Source organism: Xyrauchen texanus, chromosome 42 (genome assembly GCF_025860055.1).
Source record: "Xyrauchen texanus isolate HMW12.3.18 chromosome 42, RBS_HiC_50CHRs, whole genome shotgun sequence".
In the NCBI taxonomy this organism is placed as follows: domain Eukaryota; kingdom Metazoa; phylum Chordata; class Actinopteri; order Cypriniformes; family Catostomidae; genus Xyrauchen; species Xyrauchen texanus.
The window spans coordinates 13,115,095-13,127,696 of record NC_068317.1 but is presented as its reverse complement, the minus strand read 5'-3'; the positions used below and the strand labels follow the sequence as shown (position 1 = coordinate 13,127,696).

The following is a 12,602-nucleotide window of genomic DNA, read 5'->3' as shown; positions in this document are numbered from 1 at the left end:
GAAGAGTCTTCACACCTTGTTTGTAACATGTACATAACACTAAACTTAATAAAAATATATTTGGCATTTGGAACACCTCCTGAGAGTACAGTGCAGTGGGATTGTTATTTTTTTTTATCAAGGAAAAAAAAACAATCCATAATGCCCTAGAAAAAGCGCTTTGCTTAGTGGGTGCCACAAATTATGCAGAATTGGTGGTTCGTTTTGAGGTTTCTAGAAGTGATAACAGCTTTGGAAATGGAAACCAGGTTTTCTGAATTCTGAGGCTTGAAGTCAGCTGTCGGTTATATGTATGATTTACCTCCATTTGGACCACAAAGCGCGAGAAGTTTTGTGCGCCTCTGCATCTGCTTGTCAATGAACATAGGCCTCTGCAGAGTTAAATAGCCATGCGGTTGAAAAGTAGCATTAAACACGCCACTCCATATTCGAGAATACCTACGAGGGGTTTGGGGCAAGCATTTGAAGAATCTAACCCCCCACTCCTGCATTACTCTAGGTGCATTTCACTGTCTTTTTAAAACAGAGAGTGAATGGAAAAGTCAGAAAGTTGTTTTGATAGGGCCATGGCAAAATAAATGTGCTTCTCAACTTTTAAAAGTGAGGAAAAAATGCTTCCGATATCTTTTATTGTTGACTGCAAAGGCCTTGCATCCAATCAAACCACTTTTAAAGCAAACCCAGTAATGAGAGAGCATTCAACAGTATGTATACATTCAGCAGTTGCCAGTAACCAGTTATAGGGTGAATTGTAGAAAATGCTTCATCTAAATTTTCTTTTTTTTCCATTCAGTTAAACATCTGATTAAAAGAAAAACTATTTCCTTCTGGAGCAGTGGAGATCAACGGGGCTTATCTAAAGCAGTGACACAACAGGCGACCAAATCAAACATGCTAATAAATAGCTTTACTGTATATCACATAATTGGTCCCCGAGCTCTTGCTGTGTGTGCATGTGTGGGAACAGTTTCCCTGTGCGTGTTTATGTGTGCATTTGACAGTACGTGTAAGTATGTACAGTATATGTTGGTGAGTACCTGCACACTAATGGCTCCAGGACTGGGGGGCTCATCATCTGGTTTGAGTTTGGAGCGCTTGTGTTGCATGGGGTCCCCTGTGCTGCTTACAGCTGACTCACTGGTGGGTTTACACTGGAAAACAGATTTCAAACACACAAATGCATACAAATAAGTGAATTACTACACAAACAGTCCACTACATCATCAAAATAATAAATACATTCTGTAAATCGTAAGTAGGCCAAAAATAATGGTTTCTGTGCTGATTTTGCAGGAAAATCTTGACAATTCTGTGGAATGTCTTTGTTTGATTTTATAAAATAAATTTAAATGAGATTTTACAGATTCTTACTTTTACCGATAAGTACTGTGGCTACTCTAATATATATATATATATATATATATATATTATGGTACAGAATGAAAAACATACTCATGAGCCTTAGTGATAAGATTATAGTACCATGATGATACTAGCATGGTACATCTAGGAACATCTATGATATTACCATGATATATGTCCAAAAAACATAGTATTGTTATGTGGAACATGTCCAAAAAAACATTGTGATCTTTGTAAGTGTAATAATGTTTATGCATAAAGATTAACAAAAAACAAATGGCACTGACATGTCCAAACACAGACATTTTCTCAGCAATAACCCCCTCCATTCTCTCATTCACAGCTTTTCTCTATTTTCTCTCTCTTTCTCTAACTCTCTCTGCCAGGGGAAGTCCCTTGTGACTTGTCCGAGCCAGTAAAGAAAAAGCGCTCAGTGGGAGAGAAAAGAAACATTCCCTGGATGAGAGAGCACGAATCTTTGGCTCTGAAGGAAGTCTCATCCTGCCAGACTCCTCAAGTGGAGTACATCTTCTCCTGCTCTTAAAGTTAAAGCAAGTCAAAATGTAGTCATGCTCAGAGCTGGAGACAAGCATGACAATTTGTATTGATGTTATTGTATCTCCCGTATTAACCTTTATGTGCTACAAGATTAAGGATATCAACCCAAAACAAAGCCAGAAGATTCTTTTTTTTTTTTTGTATTGCAAATAGAGACCTTAGAGACCATTTTAGTAGAGTTTAAGGTCATCTTAACCAAAACATCTTAAAATTAGGCCGAGATTAAAGGGTTCGTTCACAAACAATTTGCCATTATCAACTTTCCATCATATGGCGTGATTTATTTTAAATTTTTTTAATTTATTCAAAATGTTATTTAGCTAGAAATGTATTAAAAGTAGCTAATTATTTATGTATAGCCTGTTCTTTTCCATATAATAAAAGTAAATTGAAACTTAGTACATATGACTTGTACACTATAATTCTTTTAAAGCCAAATATGTATACAATTCAACCAAATATTAAGAACAGGGGTGGATCAATATATGGTTCCCTTTTATGGAACTCGAGCTGCGTATGTTCACTATGAGACACTGTCCGAGTGTCATGTGGTCTGAAGCCCTTATACAATCATGCCAATTTATTGGCTGATAACGCTTAAGCGATGCCCCCTAGGAAGCTACGTCACAGGCTCCATAAAGGCACTCGCTTTCACACCATTGATTCAGACTTTCTATTTTACAGTGCATGAATTGTCTAAGGCAGTGTTTGTTTCTAGCGACTTCTCACATTGAAGTGAGGATTATTTTTCTTCCATTTGATTGACACACATATAAGTACGTCGTTGATGGAGCGTGAATTTCAGAGCAATTTCAATGTGTTTTTCCCCAAACATTACAAGGGACCAACGAGAACAACAGTGCTTCGTCGAGGCTCGCAATTTCTCACCATGAGGCTATTTCCCCACTTGTTCCAGTTCTACGGCCTCCAGATTTGGAGCTCCATGTGCTGGAGCCATTTGGAATTTTGGCTTATCTTTCTGAGAAGATAGGAGTGTGAACGGATGCCAGAATCCTACTGTTGTTTGTCACCCTCCACCTGCATGAATACATGAGTCTTGTTGGACATGCTCTGAGGCCTAGCTCTGCAGCTATTTTCTGACAAACAATGCGTGTGAGAGACAGTTTGCATCATGAGCCATCGGCATTAAAAAAACACTGTGTAAGAGAATTAGTTGTTGGATGGTAAGGAAAAAAATTGGCCCCTTTGTCCCTATTGTCTTTTGCTGTGTCGTTCGGGGAGAATACACATGAATAAGGCAATGAAGGAGCAGCCATTTCCTCTCTCTCTCTTTCCATCCTCGTTTGAAGCGCTGCTCGCAGTGGAGGGGGTCATGCATGGGCCCGCCAACAGGGGGCTGAAATAAGAGAATATTCCCCAACTGAGTGATGGCGAAATAATACATGGCGTCCATCGTCAGTGCCATTATTCTCTCGGATTCTATCAGGAGACGGCAGGTATTTCAACTCGTTAGTTTTTTCTTTCGCCCATTTTGTGGATCACGCAGGTGTTCTGGCGGGAGAAGAGACGTGCAGTGCTATCTGGATGTCGCTCTTTGCAGAAAGCTGTTGTATCTACACATGATGGTTATGCAGTCAAACCAAGTGCATCGCATTAAGGAATGACTGAGTTCATCGGCTCCGTTTGGACTTTCCCTCGATTTCCCTCCCCTGTGGCTCACGCTGGGGAACGAGTTGGTCAAGGTGATACTTTTGTTTGTGGGGTTGATAGTCAATGGACTTTGTGCCTCCTTCTACGAATCGAGGTTAACAAATGGTCACCCCCACAGGTATTGCGTCTTACAGACGAGTGCTTGGGGTTAGTATTTGTGCCATTCAGAGGACCGTACTTCTGACCAGCCGAAGCCCGCTTAAGTATTTATTGATGAAGCTCAGTTTACTATCGATTAAAGTTCACCGGAACGCTTGAAGTTGTGTCGATCTCTCCCACTACTCCCCACACCCCCATGAATATGTACAAAAAACTACTATACATTGTTCCTCCATTATATGCTGGGAACGGTTTTGTGTCTAACCTATTTTTCAGTACACTGAATTAGCTCAGTTTCCCCCATAATTTATGCTGGCAAACGAGCATTGAATATTTTCTGCTTGAATTTTGCCTCTGCCTTCATGACCAAGGCTCCCAGGGCACGAGTAATATAGCTCAATGTACACTAAAAATAGGTCTACACATGAGCCTGATGTGCTTGCTCTGTTACGAAGGGTGAGCCTCCATTCAGTGAACGAAATTGGACTGTATAAACATATCTGTTTCTCCCGTTTACCCTTCAGTCAGTATCCGGATGAGTTTGCTATTGTACACGCCTCGAACGCCCGCAGCTTGCTCTGGGGAGCGAACATTAAAAAAACGCTTCCCGAATTCGGTTTGGCTTCTGTAAGTGGCGCTGTATTTGCCATCTCAAATATGTTTTTCGACTCTGGTCTCTCTCTTGGAAAAGATGCCTTAGGAGATTCCAGTCAGAGCGAACATGTTGTCTTAGGCACGGGCAGCGTTTGGCACCCCCGGCTGGACTTGTGGAGGTTATGGGTGTGGCCCCTCAATGGGGTGCTTTTTTGAATGATGGGTTATCCCCTGCTGTGGTTGATACCGTTCTAAATGCTATGGCTCCATCACCGAGAAGGCTATATAAGTTTAAGCGGTGTATTTTTGCTTCTTGGTGTACAGCGCAAAGTGAAAATCCAGTTCACTGCTCTGTCACTACAGTGCTGGAATTTTTGCAGGAGCGTTTTGGGGGCAGGGTTGCCCTGGCAATGCTTAAAGTCTATGTCGTCGCTATAGTGGCTGAATATGCGCTTATCAATGGAGTCTCTATTGGTAGACATTCTCTTGTCTCTCACTTTAAGCATGGGGTATGCAGGCTTAGACCTTTTCGTCCGGTCGGTGTTCCTTTATGGGATTTATTTGTTGTTTTAGAGGTGCTCTCGGGTGCTCCGTTAGAGCCCTTGACAACAGTTACTGATAAGTTTTTTACTTTACTGATGTAATTTAGAGTGCTTACATAGCGCACAGTTTACCTTCGACTTCAGGGATTCAAGCCAATTCTATGAGGAGCATGGCATCCTCATGGGCTTTGGCTAGAGGTGCATCCTTGGAAGACATTTGTATGGTGGTAGGGTGGTCCTCTCTGCATACATTTGTTATATTTTATAATTGGACGAGGGTTTGACTCCTGCTTCCCAGGTTCTCACTGTTGGAACAGGAGTAAATTCAGAATTCCTTTTATTCAGATTTGTGTGCCGCTATATGCTTGCAACACAGGCATAGCCAGTTGGCAGCTACTGTTCGTATGGCGTGAATGTATTTAGTTCCCATAGTGATCATACGCAGCTTGAGGTCCATGAAAGGGAACGTCTAGATTATGTACGTATCCTTGGCTCCCTGAGAGGAATGAGCTGCTACGTAGCTTGCCATACACTCTAGCAGCTGCATAGGCTTGTGCCTTTTGCAGAAAATCTGACTCGATGGAGCGAAAGCAGGCACCTTTATGGAGCCTGTGATGTAGCTCCCAAGGGGGTGTTGCTGAAGCGCCATCAGCCAATAAATTGGCGTGATTGTATAAGGGCTTCAGACCACGTGACACTCGTATGGTGTCCCATAGCAATCATACGTAATCAGAGTAACAGAGATGTTTTCAATGATCCATTCTCAAAAAATTTTCATTTTGTCACCCCAATCTTAAATATTAGATTTTTAATGCACTTTAAAGAAATACTTTGGAATATATTGTAAACCACAAATTCTGGTCATATTTTACCTCAAATCAATACAAAATTAATATGAAATTATATTTAGCATAAAGAAAATAAAGACAACATTAAGGACTATTAAGACTTTTTGCATTTTCAGGACACGTTTTCTACCCCAGTTCTCATAAACGTAATACGTCTGGGTGTTGTAATTTTACTATAACCATTGTTTTCAAAGGTGATTCTCATCAAAGTAACACAGTCATTTGTAGATTACTGCATTACAGTATAAAAAAAACGTTGTTGTGCAAAGAAAAAATATAAAGGCTGTACCTAAGAAGAGCTACTATGATGAATACTTTACAATTTAAATAACTGTGGAAAGACTGAGTTTGTGGCCAATGGAGGAGTCAGGAGACAAACGAAACAGGTTCACGTGATTTAATTTTTTCCACAGTTTCTCTGCGTAACTCAATGTATTGCTTGTCAGAAACACACAATATGCACATCAGCACAGACTCAAGCTCGGCTCTCTTTCTGCTGTTTCTCTCCCACACTGACGCTCTAGCGTGCCATATCAGGTCTCCCTCCGCCATGACTATAATGAGAGACAGGTGTTAGAGTAATCACAACCCAGGTGACGAGCCTTACCGCTCTCCCTCTCCTGCAGACAGAGACATGACCACGCCCCCCATGTCAATAATATATCATTCTTTTCGCATGGCCGTAATAAGAATTGGGCGGTAAAATGTGTGTCATGTAATGGCATTAAAAATAGCCCTTTTTTATATGCAAAATATAATTTCATATTTGTTTCTTTTCATTTTGTTAATACACCAGGACCAGGTCATTTTCTTGATCAGTTTCACGAGAATCACCCCACTATACAGTGTATGAAACTAGTGATACACCCTCGTCAGTGAGATCCATGAGAGAGCAGAGAATTCCCAATAAAAAACCAATAAACCAAAACGATCTGCTATTTTTTCTGTCTGTCACTTTGAGCAATGCTCAGAGCTTCTCTCCTTTTTCATTAATTGTTCTTTTACGACCACATGGTGAGACAAATGTCCCATGATACCCTTCTATTAAAGAGGCTGGAGCTGTCTCCGGGGTCAGACAGAGGAAATGGATGACACTGTGCTGGGACGGATTAGTGTGACTTTAATGGTTGAAAGGAGAGACTGGCATTGGGAAAATCTCTGGGAAACTCATTCGTCGTCACACTGTCTGATCCTAAAGCTCCACGAAAACAGGGATCAATACAAACACAGAAAAAAACCAATGAACTGCACTTTTCAATTTTTAATCCACGAATCACACTGTGTATAAATGGACAAAGCTTGCTTGGGTAAAAAAAACAAAAAACAATGCTTTTACACCCATCCTTCAAATGGAAGGTTTGGAAATGTATCTGTGCCTGATTAATGGTGAAGTTGGAGGGATTTTTGATGCTAACAAGCGGGGTGTTATTTCTCAAACATGCCTACCAGGCAAGCTCACTAGCTCGCCACGTCGAGACACAACAAAAGAGAAAACATGCACTCCCATGGGGCCTGTTTGCGAGGGAGGGCTACCTACAGCCACACTTTCGTGGCTGTTGTATATGCCGGTGTGTTGGTGGTGCGTGTTTTCATGAGCCACACACAATAATAAATAGCAGCAGCTCTTGTGATGATAAGCGCTGAATACATTTAAGCCTTAAGGGTGGAAAATCGGTGTGTGATCTAAACGAGTTCTGTTGCCGTTTAATGCGAGAACACCCAAAAGCAATCATGTTAAATGGTGCAAAAAAAAAAGCACTGAGACAAAAATTCCTGTTCAGTCCTTTTTAGTTCATCCAGCTTTTGTATGTGATTGTATTATATCTAAATTGTGAAGGCTGGTGCTGTGGCTTAGTGGTTAACACATGTGATCTAGAAAGATTGAGACTCGGTGCTCATATGGGAGATACAGGTTTGAATCCAGCCACTGTTATATCCTTTTCTATTCCTTATAATTTCAATTAATCTCTCCACTTTCAATATGTTTGTATTTGTAAAATATTTGTATTTGTAAAAATACAAAATTATATACTGTACGAAAGTATGTACAGTGGATAGAACTGACCTGTGAGTCTGTTGAGGCAGTGGAACGTTCTGTATGTGTCAAAGTGGAGGGGGGAATGCATGGTAACGGTCTCTGGGTGGCAAAAGCAGGAGCTGGGTGTATGAGGGGTGGACTGTGCCCGAACGCAGAACCTACGATGCCTGGTTGCCGGCTAATCAGCTGCTGATGCATCTGCAGTGCTACAGGTGTTGGAGGATATGCAAAACTCAATGCAGGGCTGGGAGAAAAAGAGAGAAAAATAAAAACAATTGAGAGATTGAAATGAGAGATTAATGCATGAGAAAGTAAACAAAATTCTTACAAATGCATAGAATTTGTTTCCGCCACATTGCAAACTTTTTCCTTTTCATAATACTTTTAATGTTTGAACATGATTGATTATTATTTAATGCACAACAATTAGACTTTATTTAGAATAAGAATTTATTACAATGAGTAAATTACCTATATACTGTACACTTGCTGCATAAGGAGACTTGTTCATCTTTTACTCGTTTATATTATAAAACTTATTGTTATATTATATTATATTGAAAACAAACCAAATAGTTCTCAAATTCAAGAAGATCTAAAATTAAAAAAACAAATCTGCACTCAAAGAATAGTACAGATATATACACCGGTGGCCAAAAGTTTGGAATTATGTACAGGTTTTGCTCTTATGGAAAGAAATTGGTACTTTTATTCACCAAAGTGGCATTCAACTGATCATAATGTATAGTCAGGATATTATTAATGTGAAAAATTACTATTACAATAAAACAAATAAAAAAATAAAAATGTTCAGAACTTCTTAAACTATTTCAAAGTTTTCTCATCAAAAAATCCTCCATGTGCAGTAATGACAGCTTTGCAGAGCCTTGGCATTCAAGCTGTCAGTTTGTCCAGATACTCTTCAGTGACTTTTCACCCGAAACCTGTAGCACTTGCCATAGATGTGGATGTCTTGTCGGGCACTTCTCACGCACCTTAAAGTCTAGCTGATCCCATGAAAGCTCACTGGGGTTAAGATCCAAAACACTCTTTTCCAATTATCTGTTGTCCAATGTCTGTTTCTTTGTCCACTCTAACCTTTTCTTTTTATTGTCCAACTGGTGTTGGGCAGGTAGAATTCAATGAAGCTGTCAGCTGAGGACATGTGAGGTGTCTATTTCTCAAACTGGAGACTCTGGTGTACTTATCCTCTTGTTTAGTTGTACATCTGGCCTTCCACATCTCTTTCTGTCCTTGTTAGAGCCAGTTGTCCTTTTTCTTCAGTGTTTTGTGTGTGTGTTTTTTTTTTTTGGGCAATTTTAACCATTGTAAAGCCTTCGTTCCTCAAAACAACGATTGACTGATGAGTTTCTAAAGAAAGCTGTTTCTTTTTTGCAATTTTTTCCTAATATTGACCTTAAGACATGCCAGACTATTGCATACTGTGGCAACTCAATAACAAACACAAAGACAACGTTAAGCTTCGTTGATGTGCTGTTTTTTACATCAGTAATGTCCTGACTAACTTTGTGATCAGTTGAATGCCACTTTGGTGAATTAAAGTACCAATTTCCTTCCGAAAAAGTAAAATCTGTACAATATTACAAACTTTTGGCTGCCAGTGTGTATATATATAGTATAAAAATGTTGTCTTGTTTCCCGGTAAACATCTAAACATCCTTAAAACAAGGTAATTTAACAAAATTGTGATAACAAAGTCTTGTTTTCAGAGAACATATCTTAGTATATGTTATCCATTTGTCTTACCTAACTGGCAAAGTGTGTGTTCTTGATTTAAGCATAATTCTGTTAGATTTATGTTTAACACCCATAAATATTCCCAATGGAGGACTGATGTTTAGGAGAGTATTGTGGTATAAAATAAAACTTCAATACTACTTGTACTAAGACCATAAAAATATTGAAATGGTATAGAACAGACATAGCTACCTTTAAACATCAAATATGAGTTATAATACGATGTTTTACACAGTTGAAAAGAGTTATTTAGAATAAAGTAAATGTGTAGGAGACCCAAAAAGACACTCTAAATCTGTTGTATGTTTAACACTTTGAAACCATTTTAGTAAGAGATAGTTAATGTACAAAGATGAATCACCTCATGACAATAAAAGCTGTATTTAAGCAGATCATTGAACTTTCATATATCACCTCCTCTTCTATAGATGCCACAGTATCTTTAATGACAAAACCCTGATGCTCAATAAAAGACATTCATAGGGGGGTTTCATTCATCGTGGGACATGCTGGACGCTCCATACGTGCTCATACATTTACTGGTCTTATTACAGGCCAAGAGGAAATCAATGTACCCAGAGCAGCATGGCTGACCTGGCTGTCTCATCACTCATCAGGCTTGGACCCTCGCCTGCCACCCCTGTCCCCACATGTGCACATAGACACACGAGATATGACTGATTAGCTTACGAAAACAAATCACTGATTAATCGCTCTCAGTGGGGAAAAAGGGTCTATTTCTGTCATTTTCTGTTTCTCTGAGACCCCCACCCAAAACAGGTAAATTCACTTCTTAACAGTGTCGGATGCTAGACATCAAACTGAGTGATGCACCGCCAGGGACACTTGCTGTGTCTCACACTGCTCTTCTTGGTAGATCCATTCTTTAGTGAGTTCGATAAAGAAGTTTCAAGACTATGTTCAAATATAACAGTGTAAACTATGATATTCTGCAATGCTTATGCATATTCATAAAACAGGTCATCAAATTCTGTAATAAACATGTATGTAACATCTGATGAAGTACTTATAAAGAACTGCACTTCATTTATAGTTGCACAATTCCCCATTATTACTTGTTACTAGTATACTGATATATTGGATGGTATTTGTGCCCGACTGGCCGATTAACAGAAGCTGCCATTCTGAATGATGTCAGTTTCAAAATTTACCAACAATGGATGTCTTTGGATATTGCACATTTAATTTATATATATATTTTTTTAAATATTGTGTAAATTAAGCATCAGTTTATATTCAGCAATATCTTATACTTGCCAAAAGTCCATTCAGTTCTCACATTGTTCTTTTGTAATCTATATTGCACCAAAGTTATTACAAATACGTCATACATTTTACAAATAGCATATATGCTGCATTCGTGACATGTAGGGGTTACCGTAATTATGAGTTCCTGACTTGAAAACCATTCATTTCTTCGTAGAGCTTGTAATTACTCGCAGGAAATGAATTTGATCAAAGTAATTTAATCTGTGTCCATTACTAGTGACTGAGAGAATTGAACAGATTTAGATATCCTTATTTAAAGGCACATTGATAAAGCTTTAAACCAGTCAGTTGATCAGTATCTGAACATTGATTACCATACACATCAATAACCCTCTCAATGATGTGACAAACACTTAATTATCTACTTCAATTACCACCAGGGAATTGTCTGTCCATGCTCCTGCTGTGAACTGCAGCAACTAATTGGTTCCCAATTAAATGAGATTATTTGAAAAACATTAATTATTCAGCTTCTAATTGACCATTCAAATTTTTGATTAGAGGGAGAATGGTCAGTTATTGCCTAAGAACCAACCCTCAGGTTATCTTGCTGAACATAAAAACCATCTTAAACAAGCCTAAACTGGTTTACTGGTTTTAGTTGGTATCTTATTATGGTCAGGGTGATCTGGTTTGCTGGCTGACCAGTTAAACAAGCCAAATTTAAACTTGGGTGTACTGCTGAAAAAAAAGAAAACTTAAACCAGCCTACAATAGCTTGCTGGTCTTATGTAGTTTAAGATGATCTTAGCTGGTTTAAGTGGGTCTCCCAGCCTGACTAGATAAAAAGTACCTGAAACCCCTCTAAAACCAGAAAAATTACCAGCATGATGGGCCAAGAGACCAGTTAAAACCAGCCAACTACTTTAGGCAGGCTGGGAGTGGCTAGACCATCTTAAACCAGCTAAGACAAGCACAGCAAACAAGAGGGCATGTTTTTAGCTGGTTTAGGCTGGTCTCCCAGCCTGGGCAGCTGAAAAGTACCCGATACCCATCTAAAACAAGCCAATTGACCAGCCTGACCGGGCCAAGAGACCAGCTAAACCAGTCAACCATCTCTAGGCAGACTGGGAGCAGCGAGACCATCTTAAACCAGCTAAGACCAGAAAAAAATGCTCAGGCTGGTTTAAGCTGTTTATTTCAGCAAGGTAATGCTCTCTTGAATTCACCTCAGATAGAGTGAGTGGGCCAGTTTTATTCACTTTAACCACAACAGATTATCTTTCTTTCCCATTAAAGCTTGTGTTACTGTCCTCAGCCCAGACTTTGTGTTCTTCCCCCGTCTCCCTCTTCATGACCCCTTCATTCGTCATCCCCCCTTCCTCTCCTGCTTTCCAGCGTGAGCGATTGCATGGCGGCAGTGTTAGGCTAAAGCTCTCCTCCGCTGATGGAGAGAACATTAATCAGGTGATGCATATCAGACAGACGAGTGTGAGGGAGGAGGGGATGAATGTGCTCACACGCCTCATCCTAATAGCGCTCTCTGTGTTCCCTCGTTTATTTCTACATCCTGCGTTCATTCATCACTCCACTGCCGAGGATGCGCTCGAGTGTCCACTTACAGCATGGATCGCTTTTCCTCTCTATAACTTTCTCTCTATCTCTCTTGCCTACTCTTGCTGAACTTGTCCGTTTCCATACACACTTCTCTATATTTTCATAGTTGGTGCTATCATCAGAATGTGCTCTACCCTATTGAATGCTATTATTTTCTTATTTTGTTTATTAAGGGCCAAGAACGTCTCGGGTTACTTAACTGTAACCCCTGTTCCCTGATAAAAGCGGAACGAGATGCTGCGCTGATTTAGCGCTTTGGGAACAGTTTTCAGATTTGTGACCAGC

General features: G+C 39.7%; 1 protein-coding gene across 1 annotated transcript in view; it reads right to left on the bottom strand.

Annotated features, from left to right (window-relative positions):
- Positions 1-12,602, bottom strand: part of LOC127634864 (transcriptional activator GLI3-like) — a 171,114-nt gene that overhangs the window by 25,953 nt on the left and 132,559 nt on the right. Inside the window, exons 8-9 of the mRNA XM_052114588.1 lie at positions 7,740-7,956; positions 1,038-1,151 (exon numbers count right to left, since the gene is read on the bottom strand). Coding sequence (XP_051970548.1) covers positions 1,038-1,151; positions 7,740-7,956 — 331 coding nt within the window. The remainder of the gene's footprint in view (positions 1-1,037; positions 1,152-7,739; positions 7,957-12,602) is intronic.